Below are 20,675 nucleotides of genomic sequence, written 5' to 3'. Positions count from 1 at the left end.
GTGCTGAACAGCCCAAAGCCTCTTCCTGCCGCGGGGCGGGGCGGGGCGGGGCGGGGCGAGGGTGGACGCGCACCGGGGCAGAAGGGGCGGGGTCAATCAGCGGGGTGGGAAGGGGCGGGGCCAGGCAGCGGGACGGAAGGGGCGGGGCGGGGCCAGCCAGCGCGGCGGGAGGGGGCGGGGCGTGCCTCAGCCTCTGTCGCCGTCCGGCGCAGGCGCACTGGGCCCCGCCACGCGCGGTGGGGCGGGAGGATGGAGCCGGCGGCGCTGACGGGGTGGGGGCCGTTGGGGGCCCTCGTCCTGGTCCTGGTCCTGGTCCCGGTCCTGGTCCCGCTGCTGGCGGCCGCTCTTCGCCGCGCCGCCCCGCGGGGGCTGCCCGCCGCGCCGCCAGCCGGTGAGTACCGCGGGGGGCTGAGCTGGGCGGTGCTGCCCCCGTAGACCCCCTCCCCGCTGATTCCCCGCTCCTCCCAGGCCCCGGGGCGAGCAGCGCCGCCGCCAGGCCGGAGGGCCTCAGGAAGGCGAAGTTGCCGGCGCGGGCCCGCAGGGACAAGCCGCAGCCTCACAGCTTCACGCACCGGCTCCTGGTCGCCGCCCTCAAGGTACCTTGCCGTCCCCGCAGCGGCGCTGCCGGGCGCCTCTTGCTCTCCTTCTCCTGACCGCGCGCTCTCCGCAGGGCCACAGCGGCTCCGTATCCTGCCTGGACTTCAGCAGCAGCGGCAAGTACCTGGCGTCGTGTGCTGACGACCGCACCGTCCGCCTGTGGAGCACCCGCGACTTCACAGCACGCGAGCACCGGTGTCTGCGTGCCAACGTGGAGCTGGACCACGCTGAGCTTGTCCGCTTCAGCCCAGACTGCAGGTGGGGCCTGGCCTCCCTGCACCTCATCTCTGCCCAGCCCAGGGACTGTGAGAGGTGCTGCTGCACCCCAAGGCCCCGCAGATGGAGCTGCCAGACACATGACCCGAGCCCTGGTTGAAATCAGGGCTGCATCACCTAGGCTGCAAGGAGGCTGTACCCCTCTAAGAAGTCTTGCAGGGTTTTGACGGTACCACTGATCTGTGGCTTCTCCCGAAAGCAGCTGGCACTTCAGTACGGTGCTTGGGGCATATATCCCAATGTCCAGCTTGCTGCCCCTGTGGGAGGTGCTTGTTAAGGTCTCTGTCAGCAAGCCAGCTTGAACTGCTAGGCCTCTCTGGAGAACTGGGGTGAGAGCTCTTGCTGCCTGGGGAGGTTGCTTGAAAAGCCTGCCTTGGCATTTTGCAAAGTGGCCTCCTTTAGAGAGAGGAAAGGATCTGGTTTCCAGATGTTGTTTTCCATTCAGTGTTGCAATTGAGCTAACACAGGGAGAACTTGATACCCTCATAAAAGAAAGCTTTTTATCCATCACTGTGTATCCCTTTCTCCAGGTGTCACTGAATGACCTGTTAACTTACGTTATAGATAGACTGAACTGAGGTATCTTGTTTCTTAATAGTTCAGAGTGACATGTCCTTCCACTTAGGGCATTCATTGTCTGGCTGGCGAATGGTGAGACTATTCGTGTCTACAAAATGACTAAGAAGGATGATGGTACCTTCACCTTCACTGCGACTTCTGAGGACTTCCCAAAGAAACACAAAGCTCCTGTCATCAATATAGGAATTGCAGAGACAGGTATGGTGATGACAATCTGCTCGCTTGTCAAGGCTCTCCAGATCTGCTTTGATTTTCCTTTAAAGCAATGGGTGCTGGGTTTAAAGTGTTAGGGTTTTTGGCCTAATTAAGACCCACTTGATTCTCTGTTCTTCTAGATGTGATTTTTTAGCCTTTGTTTACTAGTAAGTAAATAGGAAGGCATAGGTTGCAAAGAAACAATTTTCATGTAAACACAGTGTTACCTCCCTGATACGCACAATCTTTTAATTTAGATTTTCAAGGATACTGTTGCAAAGAGGTCTTGTCTCAATATTGAGAGCATTTCTGTTCTCTGTCTCACCTGTCTCTTTAACCAGTCAGAAATCTCCCCAGTAAGTTCATAGATTAGGAAATGTAGGATCTATCTTGGACTTCTCGGATTTTTCAGACCAGAGCCTGGGAGGGAGTTTGTTAGCAATGAGGGAACTGATGGATGGTTCAGGTATGTGACAATGGGCAGTTGAAAGTAGGTAGATACAAGTTCTCCTCTGCAATAGAAGAGTAGAGAAAATGTTAACTGAGGCCCTTGTTCAGCTGCAAAAGTGAAAATGGAAAGGGACTCGAAAGGTCCTGGGGTGAGAAGCACGCAGCGTTGCCAGCTGACAGCTGCTGAAGCCACAGGTTTGAGCATTAAGTTATTAACCAGGAGCTGAGCCTTCTGACACTGCTTTTCACTCTGTGCCAGGAGATCAGCACTCGAATTCTGGTGTTACTTTTGCTTTTCTTGATTCTTCTGGTGCAGAGAGAGATTGCTCTGCTTAGAGACTGTTCTCATCCTTTGGAAAGTCTGTGACAGCTTTAGGCCTAGATGCTCTCCTCATCTCTGTCTTTTTTCCCCAGGAAAGTTTATCATGACAGCTTCCAGTGATACTACCATCCTGATCTGGAACCTGAAAGGTGAAGTCCTTGCCAGCATTAACACTAACCAGATGAACAATGCCTATGCTACAGTGTCACCCTGTGGGAGGTGAGGTGCATGCAGGTATTCCAAGCTGTTCCTGCTGAGAAGTGGGAGGCCACAAGAATAAACAACCTTGCTCCTTCTCAGAGGAAATTATCAGATCATCTGCAGCTTGCTGTTACTATAATGCAGTTTTCTGAGGGTTCCACATTATTTTATTTTTATTTTTTTAAAAAAGATTCCTGCCCCCAAGAGCAGTCCCTCCAGGAGTGCCGATTCCCACCTGCACGATCTCAGACACTTAGTGGTTTGTCATTGTGTTTGAGGAACTGCTGTTCCCGTTAACCATCTCTTGAAGAGCTGAGGGAGAGAACAGCACTGGCTTTGGGTGGCAAAGTGGGTGGGCCAATGTAAACAGTGTGTACATAGCAAATAACATTTTTAGTGCAGTTTTTAACCTTTTAAATGTTAATTACAAAATTAAAATCTTTATTACCTAAAGGTTGTTTATCAGGAAAATCTTGTTCTCAGCTCTGTCTCTAACCTGTTGCTGTAGCAAGCCTGTTAGTATGCACTGATCCCACTGAGTTCGGGGATCACAGCACTTAGGTTTTTTATTTTGTCTGAGTAGTTTCTCAACGTTAAGTTGTTGAGTTGCTGCTCTTGTCCCTGGTGGCCTTCCTTGGCGTTCCCTTTACTAGTCTTCCGGTGAAAACTTTTTCAGCAGATCAAAGCAAAGTTCCGAATGTAGGTGTCCAGATAGGATTGACTTCACAGAGCCCTTTCTTATGCGTTCCTCTGCGAGGCACCCTGTAGGACTGCAAGTGGCCTCTGCCTCCCTCAGGAGGCTAGAGGAGAGCTCTGTGTGGCTGTGGCTATAGAGCTCCATGGCCCAGCCAAAATAACAAATTTGTAACAAATACCCTGTCTCACTCTTTCTTCTACCCAGGTTTGTGGCATCGTGTGGCTTTACCCCTGATGTAAAGGTGTGGGAAGTGTGTTTTGGCAAGAGTGGAGACTTTCGGGAAGTGATCAGGGCTTTTGAGTTGAAAGGCCACACTGCTGGCATACATTACTTCTCCTTCTCTAATGACTCGAGGCGGTAAGTTAGTGTTATTTCACTGCCTGAAATAGCACCATCAGGACATGTATGCTCACCCCTTCCAGTGTGCCTGAGCAGCTCATCCAAACAGGCTGCAGCCCTGCACAGTGTGGGGGAACTCTGCTGTGTGTGTGCTCCTGGGAGCACAGGGAGTGCCTTGGGCCATCTTCGCCTTCCACAAGGGTTTCCTCCTGGTGGGTGACCATTGCTCTAGAAAGGAGGATGAAGTACACATGCATACAGGCTCACACTGCCCAAAAGAGCGCTCTATCCACAAAGGAAAGGATTCCTTCTTTGCAGATGTGGAAGGGGATTAGGGGGATTTTTCCTTGCAGTCATGTGGTTTATGTCCTGCCTGTAGGATGGCAACTGTTTCGAAGGACGGTACATGGAAATTCTGGGACACAGATGTGGAATATAAGAAGCAACAAGATCCATACCTGCTTCTGACAGGGAAGTGTGAAGTAACAGAACCATGTCACATTGCCCTGTCCCCTGATGCTCATGTCGCAGCCATCTCTTGTGGTACAAGCATTATGGTGTACAACACTCGAAGAGGAGAAGAGGAGGAGCGCTTTGTTGGTGTTCATGGACAGTGTATAACAGACTTGGCTTTTGACACTAGCAGCCGCTACCTGGTGTCTTGTGGAGACCGGGCCATCCGGGTGTTCCACAACACCGCTGGCTACCGGGCGGTGGTGGAGGAGATGGAGACCATGCTGAAAAAAACTGCCAACAAAGCCACCCGAGAGAGACTGGAGCAGCAGATCACCAGTGCCAAGAAAGCACTGGCAGCAATCTATGGCAGGAAGCACTAGTCCTCTTTGCCCACAGTAGCATTTTCCAGTTCCCTGCAGTTGTAGGGAGCAGTGTGCTGCAGTTGGTTTTTAATAACACTGAACAATTTGTAATAAAAGAGCACTTTGACTGCTCACGCAGAGCCTTCCTTCTGTGCTTTCCGAGTGTGGTAATACAGAGCTGGATGATGCAGGGGCTGACGGGGGGGGGGGGGGGGGGGGGGGGGGGGGGGGGGGGGGGGGGGGGGGGGGGGGGGGGGGGGGGGGGGGGGGAAGGGGGGTGCGAGAGGCGGTCTCGAAGGGCCTCTGGCTGTCTCCAGCTGCTTGGTCCCGCCCAGCGGTCGCTGTTGTTGCCGGGGGGGCCGTCGTAGTCTCCCCGGCTTCACGGGGCGGGCTGTTTCCACTCCAGAGGAGAGCCGGCGGCGGCGGGGGCTGCGTGCTGGCAGCGGGGAGGGAGAGCAGCGCCGGGCCGCCTCCCCGGCCCCAAAGCCGGCAGCGGGGAGGGGCGAGGGGGCGCTCCACCGCACCGGGGGCTGGGCGCGTGGACGCCTCCGCGGGCACGGGGCCCCGGGCCGCGGCCCCGCCCCGGGCCGGCCACCGTTCAAGATGGCGGCGGCCGCCTCGCCCCACCTTCGCGCCTCCTCCTCCTCGCGCGCCGGCGGGCGGGGCGAGCCGCGCAGGCGCAGTGCGCGCCGCTACGCTGAGGCCTCCCTCCTCCCTTCCCCCGGGCACGGCGTTACGCGTTGACGCAGCGCGCGGGGCGTAGGTGGGGCGGAGCCTGCGCATGCGCAGGGTGCGGCGGCGGGTGCTGCGGAGCCGGGGCTGCCGGGGCTGCGGGCGCCATGTCGGGCCGCTCGGTGCGCGCCGAGACCCGCAGCCGCGCCAAGGATGACATCAAAAAAGTGATGGCGGCCATCGAGCGCGTCCGCAGATGGTGAGAGGCGGGGCCCGGGGGGCGGGGCCTGCCGACCCGCAGCCAATCACCTCGCCACACGGCTGTCGGCGGAGGTGCTCCGGGGCCGAGCCTCCAATCGGAGCGCCGCGCGGGGCGGCGGGCGGTGCTAGGGAAGCGGCGGCCAATTAGCGCGCTCGGCTGCTCGGGAGCGGGGGGGGTTGGAGCAGAAGCGCCGCTGACGGGCGGGCCGCGGGACCAATCGCGAGGGGGCGGCGCGGCGCTGACGGCCGTGTGGCGCAGGGAGAAGAAGTGGGTGACGGTGGGCGACACCTCGCTGCGCATCTTCAAGTGGGTGCCGGTGGCCGACAGCAAGGAGGTGAGCGCCGCCCTGCGGCAGCCCCCCCCGCCGGTTTCCTCGCGCTGCCCGCGGCCTTGCCGGCCCCGCAGGAGCCGCCCCGGCCGGGCTCTGCCGCCCCCCCCGCATCGCCTCTTCCCTCGCTCCCGGTGGGGGCCCGCGGGCTGCCGGGACGGGGGGGGGAGCGGGCCTGGGGGGCGGCCTCTGCGGGGCGTGTCCTGCAGCCCGGCCCCGTCGCCTCGTCTTGTGCTTTTTTTTTATTTTTTTCCTCAAGAAAGAGAAATCCAAGTCAAGCGGCAGCACTGCCCGAGAGCCCAACGGTTTCCCAGCTGACACTTCTGCCAACTCCTCGCTCCTCCTGGAGTTTCAAGGTGAGCCTGGCAGAGTCCGCTTCCCTGCCGAGCTGGGGGAAGACTTTAAGGCCTTACAGCAGGGGGGATGTTACTGGCTGATGCATGCTGCCTGTTGGGAAGAGCAGCACACATCTTCAGTGCAGAGTTGTGCTGTTCCACTTCTGGACTGTTCCGGCTGAAACTGCTGACTCTTGCCGTCAAAAAGAATCATAATCAGCCGCTTCTGGAATGTTTCTGTGAGCAGTTTAATGGGGAACTGGAGGAGTGGGGATTCCTATTCCCACTTTGCAGTCTCTGCTGGGGGACAGATGAGTGGCTGCCTGCAGCTGAGGCCCCTGCTTACTGTAAGGACTGGCACAGACTTTGGGATGAAAGCACAGAGGACCTTTAGTTGCTGCCAGCCTGAGGGAAGGCAGTGTAAGATGACAAAGGAGAGGTTTTCTGTGAATGTAATGCTACACCTCCCTTGTTGCCGGATGTGCTGCAGTGGCAAGATGGGCTTGTTTCCTCTTCCCTGGTACTGTTAGCGTGCTTTGGCTGGGTTGGCGTGGTGATTCAGGGTTTTGCTTTCAGACCTACTCAGACCTTTCCTTGTGGAGCAGCATCTCTGTCCTGCGGGTTGCTGCTTGTGATCCAAGAGTGCTGTAGCAGCGATGAGCAATCTCTGATGGAGCTGATCAGTGCACGAGCCCACTGCTGGAGCAGAGTGTATGCCTGTCCCCAGACAACACAATCAACCCTCATTGTGGCTAAGGGACATCAGGCATTGTGTTGGTGCTTCCAGTAGATGCAGTTAACAAGCTAGCACTGCAGGTCTGCAGTTTACCCCCCATGGAACAGCTTTACCTGGAAAAACAGGATTGCCTTCCCTTGTGGGGCAGGTGTGGAGTCTTGCTCTGATGTTAGTTTGCTGCCTTGCAAACAGAAGAGGTACAAAACTCTGGTACAGAAGCAAGAGGCCTCTTGCCCTCAAATGCCCAGGTGCGGGTGCCCACCACAAGCTGCAGATGTGAGATTTAGCATTGCAGAGCTTTGTGTCACCCTTGCATTTTGTGCTCATTTTTTTTTTTTTGTCTGAATAGACCCAGGTTGCTTTCCTCTGCCTTACTCAGCCTCTCCAGTTCCCTGGGCAGAAGCTCCCTCTCTTCTGTGGGGCAACTGTGGATCTGGTGCTAGCTGTGTCCCAGTGGGGAGTGCTGCGTCAGGATGCTCTGACTGTTGATGAGTGACTGTGAATCCTTTGTATGAATGCCACTGACTGTTCTTCTGTTTCCATGAGCCCTCCATGGCCCTGGATCTCAGTGCTGCCTTTGGCTGCTTGTGCTGCTGGATCAAGGTACTCTTCTTCACTAGGTGCTGTTTCTGCAGATGAGAACAGTAACCAGAGCTCCCTGTCGGATGTCTACCAGCTCAAGGTGGACAGCAGCCCCAACTCCAGCCCCAGTCCCCAGCAGAGTGAGTCCATGAGTCCTGCCCACACATCTGACTTCCGCACGGACGATTCACAGCCACCCACACTGGGACAGGAGACTCTGGAAGGTGGGCTCTGGGACACCTGGGCATGGCTGCTGGGCTGGGAAGAGAGGAGGTGGCCAGCTGAGGCAGGGGAAAGCACTGCTGGATGGCCTTGTGACAGGGCTTGTGTCTTTCTTATAAGGCGGGTGACTGAGGCACCTCTGCTGGAGGTCTTCTTTCCTGGCTCAGTGGGCTGGGTACCACTGTGCTTCTGGGTCTGCACTGTTGTTAACCCTTCTGTTCCCTCCAGAGCCATCCCTGCCTTCCTCAGAAGTTGCAGATGAGCCTCCCACTCTCACAAAGGAAGAACCGGTCCCCCTTGAGACTCAGGTAAGGGAAGGAGGATTGATACCATGTTAAAATGTGCATGCGTCAAGCTTGCCCTTTTTTACCAGGGCACCTTTACTATTTCATTAGTTGTCTATTGTAGCAGAAACATGAAGATGTATAGACTTGATCTGCAGTCCCAAACTGCCCCCAGGAGCTCCCCAAACCTCCTGGCTTCCTGCAGGGTCCTGTGGTTTAGTTCATGTTTTAGGGCATAAATTGTGTGTGGAAAATGTGTGGAGATGGAGTAGAATAATAATTATAGCTGACTCCAGGACTGGGGTGGATTCTCACTGCTAATGCCCAGGAGCTCATTAACAGCTTGGCTCCTGCTGAGGCTGCCTCAGGAAAACTCAGGGTGTCCCCGCAGGGTGAGAGACAGCCTTGTCCAGCAGGTCAGCACGACCTCGTGGGTGCAGTGAGCTCCTGTCACTGCCAGTGACCTCTGGGTTTTGCAGGTAACTGAAGAGGAGGAGGACTCTGGTGCGCCACCTCTGAAGAGATTTTGTGCTGATCAGAACTCTGTGTGCCACACGGCCTCGGAGAGCTAGCCTGCCCGTCCCTGGGGAGAGCCTTCGCCAGCCCCTCGCAGAGCCGCCTGCCCTCCCCTGGGGGCCGGGGTGCTTCCCCCCAGCCTGCCCTTCCTGAAGGACAGGGCCCTCCTGCCACCTTGCTATCCAGCCTGCCCTGCCCTCAGGGGCAGGAGCCTCCTGCCAGCCCCTGCAGAGGCAGCCTGCAAATGATTCCCCCAGCCAGATGGGGCTGCCACCAGTACCTACAAATTTGCCTCTATTTATTGGCTCCCACTCTCCCTGCTGACCTGTACTATAGTGGTGTGGGGTCTCTGGTGGGTGGTCTGCATGTACAGAGGGAGGGATCCTTGGGGCTTCCCAGTGTCTATCACCCCTACGGCGCTGGCAGATGCTGTTTGCCTGTTTCTGGATCTCATGTCTGCCCTCCACACCAGCTGCTGGGTGCTGGGAACCAAAGAGCTGTGTTCTACCTGCACGAAGTGATTTGTCTGCTCCCTTGTGACCGTAGGCTGGGGTGTTCCTGCCATAGGTTTAAAGTGCAATGAAGGGTGGGGGGAGAGCACCCTGGGAATAAAGACAACAGCCCTTCATGCTGCTGGGCAGGGATCCCATGCTGGGACGCTGTGCAATAAGCTGCTAGTTTAAGCCATTAGTATTGGAAGAGAGAGGAGCGCTACCACTGTGGAGGGCAGGTACTGAACACATCAGTGCAGCTTGCTGCTGCTCTGCTGCCGGGTCCTCACAGAGCCCCTGCTGCCCTTTGCAGAGGGTGAGCGGGGGCTGGAGCGCAGAGAGGCTGGCAGGGGAGGGGGCAGCCAGCGTGGCTGTGTCCTGACTGGGTTTGCACCCCACTCCCCTCCTGCTGCCCTGTACCCTGCACCTGGCTGGCAGAGCAGGGGGAGCTGCCCCTGAGGTACACCCTGTCCGGGCAAGATGTAGGAACCCCCAGGGAGCCCTCCCATGCCCATGTCCCTAAGCTCCCCGCACCAGCACCCTGGCCCACAGCACCACACCGGGCCTCCCCGCCACCACTGCATGTCCTGCCGAGTCTGTCTGTGATCGAGCCTGGCGAAGCCGAAGGTGCGGCCGCGTGTGGAAATGAAAAGATATTTTAGCACTGAATAGAATATTTTTAAAATTAAAACTATTTGAAATACAGTGCTGGGTGACTGTGGGGGCAGGTGGGAGATGAGTGCTGGGGTGGGAGCTTGGGAATGGGTGGCGGGCAGCACTGGGATTTGTGTCCACCCCCCAGCCCCACGGGACAAGCTGGTGTGGAGCCCTCACTCCACCAGACTGGTACTGTTGCCCCCTTCCCACACCACAACTTGCAGGCCTGCTGCCTATTGCCTGTCTTTCTAGTCAAGCCCAGTGCCCCTTGTCAGGAGGTGGGCTGGTGGCCATGGAGCATGAAACCCAGTGGGGCACAGAGCCTGCCCTTCCCAGACCCGGTTCCAGCACATCCACATGGTGCTGCCACCCCCACATGCAGCTGCAGGGGGCTCAACCAAGGGGCTCGGTGCGGAGGCAGCTAAGCTTTACCATTGCCAGTGCTGTGTGGTGCATGCAGTTCCAGTGGGCTCATGAGCTGCTTCTGCTTCACCACCAGGCTCCAGTCTGTGTTCCTGCAAGCTGCGCCTAAATCCAGTGGTGTCCCGCATGGCCCCACAATACTGCCACAGTCATGTCACAAAACTTGTGGCATTTATATCAAATGGTGATGAAGAGGAGGTTCAAGGTTGCTCTTCAGTTATGACAGTGCTGGAGATAATTTTGGAACTCCTGGAGAAACCAATCCTTTACATGGACACTTAGAGCAGCCTTGTGCATAGTCAAAATGGCTGGATTGCGTTTTGCACACAGCTTTAAGATAACATTTAGAGATGGATCATGGATATACTAAAGTGGCCACACAGGGCCAGGGCAGCTGGATTGTAATAATTCATCAAGGACACAGCTGGGGAGTGTCGGGTCACCCAGCCAAAGGAGCTGTGGTGCAGAGGCTTGCAGAGGAGACCGTCACCTCTACCTGTACAGTGACTGGCACATTCAAGAGCCTTGCCTTCCCACGTAAGCCTTACCTTATGCAAAAGAGCCCAATAAATTAGGTTAATTAACATGATGTCCCTGGGTATCTTTGCAACAGTCTGATTTGTCTTTGTGCATTGCAAGTAATGGTTTTTATTTTCCATTTATTAAATGTAGTGTATAAGCCTGAACTATGGGTGTATGGTTCCTTTTGTTACACTGCCATGTATAATTGCCAAGTGTTTTTAATAATTTCTCATTTCAGGATCCTGATGGCCAGACAAGAAGGGCAGCTGCTGGTAGATTTGAAAACAAACCATCCTGATGTAGTTACAGATATTAGGAAAATAGTTTTAGGAGAGAGATACAGAGGGAGAGCTTCTTGTAATCAGAGAAAGCAGAGATGAGCTTTCTAAAGCAGTGTGTGTATTGCTGAGTTCAGGAGGAGGAGGAGTGAGGATGGAGATAGAGGACAATAATTACTGTTGCCAATAGCATTGTATTGGCCTGGACATATTGCTCAGGGAGTGCATTGTCTGCACGGAGACCGGCAAATACTTCATGAAGATGCAGCAGTAGAGTCACTTTCTGTGTGTTATTAAAATGCAGAGCTGTGGAGGTCCAGAGCATAAAAGTGCATTCACAAAGCCACATATCTATAGCATGAGCACTGGTTTGTCCCACAGGTCTGTCATTTCCATTTTGCCTATTGCTCCAAGTAGAGCTGCTAGACTTCTCAGGCAAAGGGAAAGCTGTGCCAATGAGAATGAGTGAAGCACTGAGAAAGTTCTGCTGAATTTTGAAAGGAGAGCGAATGAGACTGCTTTGAGCACTGAAGAGCACTACATGCAAGATGCCATTGCCAGGATTTTAAGGAGAGAAAAACTGATGGGTTGGAAAGGTCCTGGATTTCAATGAGACAACACACATTGAATTTATGAACTCTATAGAGAATGTCTTGGAATATATTAGCAAAAAACATCCAAAGTATGTCTCTGCCTTTGCAAACACTCAGGGTGGTGGTTTGTTTTGTTGTTTTTTTGTTTGTTTTGTTTTTTTTTGAGCAGGTGACAGCAGAAAAGTGGAAGCCATAGTAAAATACAGGAAAAAGCTTTAGAAAAAAACAATAGCTGATATCGAGATCAAAGCCCATCTGTCACTTCAGACATATCCTAAGCATTTATGACAAAGAATGCTTGCAGGACCACATATGTGCATTGAGAACTGGTTTGTTCAGCTTGGAAAAGAGGAGGCTGAGGGGAGACCTCATCGTGGTCTACAGCTTCCTCATGAGGGGAGGGGCAGGTGCCGGTCTATTCTCTCTGGTGAACAGTGATAGGACCTGTGGGAATGGTGTCAAGCTGCGGGAGGGGAGGTTCAGGCTAGACATCAGGAAGAGGTTCTTCACTGAGAGGGTTGCCACACACTGGAACAGGCTCCCCAAGGACATAGTCACGGCACCGAGCCTGTTGGAGTTTAAGCAGTGTTTGGACTGTGCTCTCAGTCACATGGTCTGAATTTTTGGGTAGACCTGTGCAGTCTCAGGAGTTGGACTCAATGATCCTTGTGGGTCCCTTCCAACTTAGGATATTCTGTGATTCTATTCTATGAGAGCTAAACCATTTTGCTGTGTTGTTTTACATGACAACCCTGAATCATGGATTGTGATAGGTGACACAGTTGAAAGACTGAGCAGCAAAAAAACAGATGGAGTTCATGACAGGTGCAGATTCCGGTAAAAATTGTGGGAAGTCCGCATTTATGTTAGTGCCAACTTAATTTCTGCCTTGGTTTGTAAACATTTGGGAGTGAAGACCAGCTTCTTTTGTTCTGTGTTCTCACCAAATCTAGAAAAGGGGCTTTGCCATGTAGCATAATTCTATGCAGTAGTGGTCAATGTATTTTAAATGGTCCCCAACCTCAAACCATTCTCTGAAGCACTGCTCTCTGAACTGTCTCAGCAGGACTTTCTGAAGCACTCCCAACTGAAAGAAGACTTTCTAGGGATCCCATATACCTTTAAGTGAAGTTGATAGATTCAAAATTGCGTAGGAGCTTCCATTAATTCTTAATGAGAATTGCAAAAGACTTCTGAAACTAGCTTTGTCTGTTCAGATGCTTAGCATGTTGGAAATCTGGCCACTTTATCTGCCTAAAATTATCTATTTTGGAAAAAAAAAATAATAATTAAGTCCTTACTGGCGCTGAGCACCATGGAGTGAAATTCCCAGTGCTTGATGCACTAGTGAGGATTAATCTCCATACCCTGGCTTGGTTAGTGTAGATGCAACAACTTCCCACAAGCTGTTTGGTGCCAGCTGTAAAACAAAATAGTAATTTTAGCTGTAATGATTGTATCAAAGGACCTGCCTGCAACTTTTCTTCTCCTTTCCCACGTCAAGTACTAATAACATCTGTAATGATGTTAGCAACACTGAAGTAGCTACTAAAGCCTCTTCAGTCCTCTATTCAGAGAATGGCTGGAGGTAGAGGAAAGTCCTTTTAATTCTACAGCACAGCAAGCACAATGCTCAGTACACAGCAGGTTGCAAACTGCTTCCCCTTTTGAGGTGCTCACACATTTCAGGTGTCAATTGAAATTCATTTTGCATACCCAGTGTGGCTCCATAGTTGTTAAGACCCGTGTTTTGAAGGAGCAGGGATGTAAGGCTCTGCTTGTTTTAATTGTGTTGTCCCACTTCATTTTGAAATTTTTCCTTTTCAAAAGCTGTGTCCTGCATTTTCTTCCATCACCCCACAGCAAGACCCGTATATCAGGTCCTACAGATCTTAATCTGTTATTTGATAGTCCACAGGTTTGGATAAGAATTTTTCAATTTAAGACAAAACTAGCCATTCTTTCCCTGTGGTTCCCTGTAACATGAACCTCGCACCCATGTGTGCTCATGGCAACAATGGAACAAGTAAAGAATACACTGTCCAAATGGCACCTCTGTCCCAAGCAGACCCCAGGCAGCTTCTCATGTTGTGCACAATCTATCCTGTACTCACTGTCTGCATGTAGATCTGAGACATCTTGTCTCTGCAGATGGTTGTTTCCTGGCAGTGATGATCAGAGCTGCAGATCTTTGACCAATGGATGCTGTTCACAGACCAGCACAGGATTATTCAGAGGCTCAGGTCTTTTATCAAAGGCAGCAACTCTGTCCTTGCTGCAATCCCAGCCCACTGAGAGAAGGAGGTTTAAAGGACAGAGTCAGGTAAAACACCAAGAGATTGATGCTGATGGGAGAACAAAACAGCAAGGTCTTTAGGAGAGGTATATCTACTGAAGAAACTCGTGGTACATGCAGGTAATTCCTGTAGGATGCTGGTGTGCTGAACTGGCATTTCATGTGTCTCTTACATGTGCACTGGAGTCTCAACAAACTCATCTTATGTGGGCCTAGATCTTGCATTTGAACTTTGTCATCTGTGCTTTGAGCCCTCTTCTACAGCAAATCAAGATCATGTTGCTTTGACACAATATTACAGAATCACAGAATTTCTAGTTTGGAAGAGACCTCAAGATCATTGAGTCCAACCTCTGACCTAACGCTAACAGTCCCCACTAAACCATATCCCTAAGCTCTACATCTAAACATCTTTTAAAGACTTCCAGGGATGGTGACTCCACCACTTCCCTGGGCAGCCTGTTCCAATGCCTCACAACCCTTTCAGTAAAGAAGTTCTTCCTAACATCTAACCTAAAACTCCCCTGGCTCAATTTAAGCCCATTCCCCCTCGTCCTGTCACCAGGCACGTGGGAGAACAGACCAACCCCCACCTCGCTACAGCCTCCCTTGAGGTACCCATAGAGAGCGATAAGGTCGCCCCTGAGCCTCCTCTTCTCCAGGCTGAACAAGCCCAGCTCCCTCAGCCGCTCCTCGTAGGACTTGTTCTCCAGGCCCCTCACCAGCTTTGTTGCCCTTCTCTGCACCCGCTCAAAATATTGTCATTCTTAACTATGTATGCTCTATTTTCTTGAGCAGGATTGAGAAGGGAGGTTTCAAAATATTAATTTCAGTTATTTAGTGTTGTGTTTTAAAAGTTCCCATGGAAGAATGTTGATAGATATAACATATTTTTCCATCCAAGATATTTCAAATCTGCATGAGGAACTTGCAAATAAACTGAGCTTGGCAAATGGTCCTCCATATGAGAGATATGTGTATTCAAAAGCACATATCAAATGTGTGTCTGAACTCCAAGAACACCCCTCTCCTGGTATGCCATTTATTCTGGATATATCTTGGAATTTAAGATTGTGTTTGAGAGAACTTCTAAGAAGATAATGCAGCATAAAATTTAAGATTTTATGTTAAAAAACAAACAAACAAAAACTAAAAACACAACCACTGTTGAGGTATCTAAAAGTTAAAGTGCTCCAAGAATGTTGATTTCCCTAACTTTTCAGGTGTTTTGATCTCTTCTCCCTCATTTTTTCCACTAACTATGATCACAACTATGAGAATATACTCAATGTCACAACGGCTTAGGCACTGGCTGCCACCTGCTATGCTTAGAAATCTTCTCATGGGCAAAATGTAAACAGAAAAGAGAATAATTTATTTCTAGTAAATGAGATTTCTATAGTCTCATCAAATAATTATTATTAGTCTAGATCTAATAATTATAGATGAAGAAAGGGGCAATATATGAATACCACTACATAAATAAATTATCAATAATAATAGTTGCCTGCACTTTTCCTAATATCCAATTCTGCTCTGGGTGTTATGCTCAGCCTTCCTCTGCCACTTGGGGTCCTAATGTTACAGCTTCAGTCTGCTGGGGTCTTTATCGCAAGTTGTCAGCATCCACAGTTACTTTCATGAGGAGTAAGTACATAGTTGAGTAATGAGTTGAGTCTTTTGTCAGGAGTAAGTACATGCTTTTTCCTCATTCCAGGTTCCACTTCAGGTCACTTGCTATTTGTTTACTAAGACACTTTTACACCTTGTTCTTTCTTCACTGGTCTGCAACTTCACCATTGCATCTGAATTTAGTAAGCCCAGTGTGTTTCACAAAAGTTTGATGCTTGTTCTTTATTATCCTTAGAAACAGTTTTGTTGAGCTCTGGGACAGTTGTTTGTCATGTGGCAATCAGATAGCTGTTTCTGGCCTTGGAATCTCCTGTGCCCCATCTCTTACCATCCTGCACCTATGCTCAGCGCCACATCCTGTATCCTGCTTCTCAAGGTATCTGCTTTCCTACCAGAGCTGTATTTCCCTACTCTATTATGGTACAGGCAGAAATATCTCATGATGCACATGACACAGAAAACTTGCTTGTTGTTAATGTCTGTATAAAGCCATGGTTGCACTGCATGAAGATAAACAAAGTGAAATAAACTATCCACAGCCACCTGGCCATTAGAAAAATTGCTATTAGAAGTCCCTCGACCTCCTGTCAACACCCTTCCTAATACAGCTCATTGGCCTTCTTGGCCACAAGGGCACAATGCTGGCTCATGGTTAACTTGCTGTCCACCAGGACTCCCAGGTCCTCCTCCGCAAGGCTGTTTTCCAGTAGGTCAGCTCCAACCTGTAATGGTGCATGGGGTTATTCTGCCCTAGGTGCATTGGCCCTTGTTGAACTTAATGAGGTTCTTCTCTGCCCAATGCTCCAGCCAGTCCAGGTCTCTCTGAATGGCAGCACAGTCCTCTGGTGTGTCAGTTTGCCAGCTACTCTTCTCAGTTTTGTATCATCCACATACTTGCTGAGGGTTAACTCTGTTTCATCGTCCAAATCATTGATGAATAAGTTGAACAGTACAGTCCTGTACCTCTAGTGAGAGAGGGAGTTAGGAGAATACAATAAATCACTAACCTTTTAGCAAAAGAATTTACTAACTTTTAGAAAAGGTGGAACTGAGAGAGGAAGTTAGAGGAATCTTATCAAGTAGAGATTGAGTGATAGACAGCATGAAACTAGGATGCTCAAATTAATTAAAGCAAGAAGCCTTGGGCCCCTTTACCAAGGTCAGTCTTCTAATAAGAGTGTGAGCCTGTCTTAAGAAACTGTTCCTGCGGATGGACAAGAACCAAGAAGCAACTGAATCTGCACAGAGACAAGAGGTCAACTAGCAGTGATGAGGAAGAGTCATCAATCTTCATCCCCATGACCCCCAAAGACCACCACCAGAATACACTGCGCAAGCACAGATGGGAGAAGTTTATGGAAATGACTCCTTGGAATTAATTTTAATATGAAGCGGGGACAGGTTATGAATATGTATAGGCATAGTGTGAAACTTCATGCATATGTAACTCTTTGCTGCATATAACCATGGCAAGTTGCCACATCAGGTGTGCACAATTTCGGTGGGGTTACCCTCCCCCCCCCCATTGCCCAGCACTGAATAAACATACCTACTTTACAATCTTACTAATTGTGGAGTCCATTTTCTGCATGTCACTAGGTTTGATTGTTGAACAGTGTAGTGAGCTGGGAACTCTTTTTTTTTTTTTTTTTTTTTAGTGGTGTTTTTGTTTGGTTGTTTGTTTTGGTCCTTTTTGTTTTGTTGTGGGGTTTGTTTTTTTTTTTTGGGTTTTAGCAAATTAGTCTTCAGATGGGTCAGCTGCACCTGATCATTCAGCTGTCCAAGTGCTAGAGATGGCATGAAAGTCAGCAGGAATGTACTTCTTGGGGAAGGAAGCACCACAGGATCATGGGCTGCGTTAGGTTAGAAGGGACCTCTGGAGGTCATCCTGCCCAAACACCTGCTTAAGCAGGGACACCTGGACCCAGGATCTTGTCCAGATGGCTTTTGACCATCTCCAAGGAGACTCCACAGCCTCCACAACTGGCAGCCTGTTCCAGTGCTCAGTCACTGGCACAGCACACAAGTGCTTCCTGACGGTCAGAGGGAACGTCTTGTGTTTCGGTTTGTGCCCATTGCCTCTTGTCCCAGTGTTGGGCACCACTGAAAAGAATCTGGTTCTCTCAGCCTTTCTTCATACAAGAGATGTTCAACTTGGACTCAGTCCCAACAGGACTCCCACGGCCTTCTCTGCCAGGCTGCTTTCCAGCTGGGTGCCCCAGCCTGTCCTGGGGCCTGGGGTTGTTCCTCTCCAGGGCAGGACTTTGTGCTTCTCCTTGCTGAACTGCAGAAGGTTCCTGTCACCCATTTCTCTAGCCTGGCCAGGTCCTTTACTCAACATCTCCATCATGCTCCTCACTTGTTACCTGCTCACATTTCTACTCACTCAAGCTGTTTAGAAACTGCAGTGAGTCATGCAGATTTCCCATCTAATCGGGACTATTGAAGTTAACAATCTGTTGCAATATTGTGTCTATGTTGACTGCCCAATTCTTGCTGTCATGTCAAATTTGACAAAAGCAATATAGCTATTAAAACTCCAATTGTGTAGAAACCTGTTGAGAATCTACCACATACATGTAATTACATCTTTTCTTTGTCTCAGATGCCAACAGTTGCCAGAGCTTTGCCAAAGTTTTTATTATGACATAGTTCCTGTTACCACTTTATTAAATTTTTAAAAGCTGAAAAAATAGTCGCATGATAATGTCATACTTGCCCAGAAAAAAAAATAATATAATATATATATATATATATAGGATATTTTGCTGTGACTTTTGTACAATTGTACCAGTGTCTGTTATATATATATATATAAATATATATATATATATATATATTTTTTTTTTTTTTCTGATTTTGCATTTGTATTTGTAATGGCCAGCATTCCAGGTCTGAAAATGTAAGGGCCTTACAATACCAGCAGGAACTGCTGAGAAATTTCTGTAACAACTAGTCTGAGAAGGTGAGATATCTGAATCCTATCAGGCTTTACACTTCAAACTATGTGTGTGTGTAGTGGTGGCTTTACTTTGTCAGGCAGCTGAACTCCACCACAACCGCTCTCTCACTCCCCCTCCTCTTCTGAGGAGGGGAAGAAGAAAAGGAAAGAAACAACTCATGGGTTGAGATAAGGATATTTTAATTAAAGGAAAAAATAATTATTAAGGAAAAAAAAATTATTAATTAGATATTTTAACTGAAGGGAAAAAAGGAAAGAGGAAAAGGGGGAAAAAAACAACAAGTAAAGTCTATGTAGAAGTGCAGAGGAAAGAAATTACTCTCTACTTCCCACAAATGAGCAATGCTTGATGCAGGATGCAGGGGCTTGAAGCAGGGACTCAATGCACATAGCCATTGTTTGGGAGGACAGACGTTTTCACAACAGGAGCCCACCCCTCCCCTCTTCTTCCATTTTCCACCTTTTATTGCTGAGTCTGACATCATATGGTATGAAATATCCCTTTGGTTGCCTTAGGTCAGCTGCCCTGGTGATGTGCCTTCCTTACCTCTTGCCCACCCCCAGCCTGCTGGCTCTCTGGGGGTTAGAGGGAGTCTTGATGCTGTGCCAGCACTGCTCAGCAATAGACACCACACCGTTGTGATACCAATGCTGTTCTAGCTACAAGTGCAGAGCACAGCACTGTGTGGGCTGCTGCAGAGAAAGTTAACTCCATCCCAGCCAGACCCGGTACAGTGTGCCAGTTTGATGTGGCACGTCATGTCAGCATTGCAGCACATTTAAGTGAATATGCCCTCCTGCAGTATTTAAACTTGCCTTGACCAAAACATCCCAAGAGTAGCAGTGGGAAGCAACTCCTACCCCAGCAGGCCTGTAACAGGGGAACTCCTCAGAAGTGGGGCCCTGGCTGGCGGAGGTGGGTTGCTGAGCTGGGCCCCGCACTCAGGCATGCCAGGCTGGAGGTAGAGACTTATCTGAAGAATCATAGAATCATCAAATGGCTTGTTTTGGAAGGGACCTTAAAGATCACCTAGTTCCACCTCCCCTGCCATAGGCAGGGATGCCACTGACTAGATCAGGTTGCTCAGGGCCTCATCTAACCTGGCCTTGAACACCTCCAGGATTGTGGAATCTACAACCTCTCTGAGCAGCCTGTTCCAGTGCCTCACCACCCTCTGAGTGAAAAATTTCCTTCTAACCTCTAATCTAAATCTCCCTTCTTTTAGTTTAAAACCATTCCCCCTTGTCCTGTCATTATCTACCTGAGTAAAGAGTCCTTCTCCATCCTTTTTATAAGACAACTTTAAGTACTGAAAAGCTGCAATGAGGGCAATGATGTCACCCCTGGAGCCATATCTTCTGAAGGCTGAACCGTCCCAGCTCTCTCAGCCTTTCTTCATAGGAGAGATGCTCCAGCCCCTTTATCATCTTTGTGGCTCTCCCCTGGACTTGCTTGAACAGGCCCACATCCTTCTTGTGCTGGAGGCTCTAGACCTGGACGCAGTACTCCAAGTGGGTCCTCACGAGTGCAGGGTAGACAGGGGCAATCCCCTCCCTCGATCTGCTGCCCACTCTTCTTTTAATGCAGCCCAGGATGCAGTTGGCCTTCTGGGCTGCAAGCGTGTACTGCTGGCTCATGCTTTCATCCATCAGAACACCCAGGTCCTTCTCTGTGGGGCTGCTCTCAGTGAGTTCTCCTAGCCTGTTGCTCATGTCCAGGATTGCCCCATCCCAGGTGCATCACCCTGCATTTAGACTTGCTAAACCTCATTAGGTTCACATGGGCCCACTTCTCCAGCCTGTCCAGGTCCCTTTGGATGGCATCCTAAACAGCACCGGTCCAAGAACAGACCCCTGAGGGACACCACTTGTCACCGGCTTCCACTTGGACATAGACCCATTGACCACTACCCTCTGGGTGCGACCTTCAAGCCTTATCCACTGAATGGTTCTCTCATCAAATCCATCTTTCTCCAATTTGGAGGCCGGGATGTCATGTGGGACCATGTCAAAGGCCTTGCAGAAGTCCAAGTAGATGACATTGATCGGTCTTCCTTTATCAACTGATGCAGTCACTCCATCATAGAAAGCCACTAGATTGGTCAGGCACGATTTGCCCTTGTTGAAGATCTGCTGGCTGTCTCGGATCACCTCTTTGTCTTGCACGTGCCTTGACATTTTCCATGAATATGCCAGGCACAGAGGTGAGGCTCACTGGTCTGTAGTTCCCCGGTTTCTCTTTTCTACCTTTTTTAAAAATGGGAGTGAAACATGAGAGACCCAGTGAGTAGGCCTCCAGTTAAATCATAGGATGGGGAAAGGTGGCAGCGGGACAAGAGGCTGCAACTCAGGTGAGGCCACAGTAGCTGCCTTGCAGTAGGACAAGGAGTAGCAGCAGTCCTATGAGAAA

The 20,675-nt window shown here is 50.4% G+C and overlaps 2 protein-coding genes across 3 annotated transcripts; both read left to right on the top strand.

The window, feature by feature from the left end:
* Window positions 1-249: 249 nt before the first annotated feature.
* TBL2 (transducin beta like 2) lies at window positions 250-4,619 on the top strand. The gene is made up of 7 exons (XM_032201125.1): window positions 250-391; window positions 469-596; window positions 671-855; window positions 1,499-1,650; window positions 2,512-2,638; window positions 3,522-3,674; window positions 4,036-4,619. Exons 1-7 carry the CDS (start codon window positions 250-252, stop codon window positions 4,490-4,492), a joined length of 1,344 nt encoding a protein of 447 aa, XP_032057016.1. The 3' UTR covers window positions 4,493-4,619.
* Window positions 4,620-5,227: 608 nt separating this feature from the next.
* Window positions 5,228-10,668, top strand: BCL7B (BAF chromatin remodeling complex subunit BCL7B). 2 transcript variants are annotated; one of them, XM_032200933.1, is made up of 6 exons: window positions 5,228-5,405; window positions 5,667-5,742; window positions 5,996-6,092; window positions 7,428-7,613; window positions 7,840-7,919; window positions 8,375-10,668. In XM_032200933.1, exons 1-6 carry the CDS (start codon window positions 5,314-5,316, stop codon window positions 8,465-8,467), a joined length of 624 nt encoding a protein of 207 aa, XP_032056824.1. In that variant the 5' UTR covers window positions 5,228-5,313; the 3' UTR covers window positions 8,468-10,668. The 2 variants fall into 2 exon arrangements, with proteins under 2 accessions (XP_032056824.1, XP_032056825.1); XM_032200934.1 differs by having other exon boundaries at window positions 5,230-5,405; window positions 7,443-7,613.
* The last annotated feature ends 10,007 nt before the right edge of the window (window positions 10,669-20,675 follow it).

This window comes from Aythya fuligula, chromosome 20 (assembly GCF_009819795.1).
Source record: "Aythya fuligula isolate bAytFul2 chromosome 20, bAytFul2.pri, whole genome shotgun sequence".
NCBI lineage: Eukaryota > Metazoa > Chordata > Aves > Anseriformes > Anatidae > Aythya > Aythya fuligula.
This window is presented reverse-complemented; position numbering and strand designations above follow the sequence as displayed.

What these genes read in the sequence shown, in the direction of transcription:
- TBL2 (XM_032201125.1), top strand. Translation starts at nt 250, where the DNA reads ATGGAGCCGGCGGCGCTGACGGGGTGGGGGCCGTTGGGGGCCCTCGTC. An exon ending in CGCTTCAGCCCAGACTGCAG is followed by an intron (nt 856 to 1,498) that starts GTGGGGCCTGGC and finishes CCTTCCACTTAG; the next exon opens with GGCATTCATTGTCTGGCTGG. An exon ending in TTCTCTAATGACTCGAGGCG is followed by an intron (nt 3,675 to 4,035) that starts GTAAGTTAGTGT and finishes TCCTGCCTGTAG; the next exon opens with GATGGCAACTGTTTCGAAGG.
- BCL7B (XM_032200933.1), top strand. Translation starts at nt 5,314, where the DNA reads ATGTCGGGCCGCTCGGTGCGCGCCGAGACCCGCAGCCGCGCCAAGGAT. An exon ending in ATCGAGCGCGTCCGCAGATG is followed by an intron (nt 5,406 to 5,666) that starts GTGAGAGGCGGG and finishes CGTGTGGCGCAG; the next exon opens with GGAGAAGAAGTGGGTGACGG. An exon ending in CGGTCCCCCTTGAGACTCAG is followed by an intron (nt 7,920 to 8,374) that starts GTAAGGGAAGGA and finishes TGGGTTTTGCAG; the next exon opens with GTAACTGAAGAGGAGGAGGA.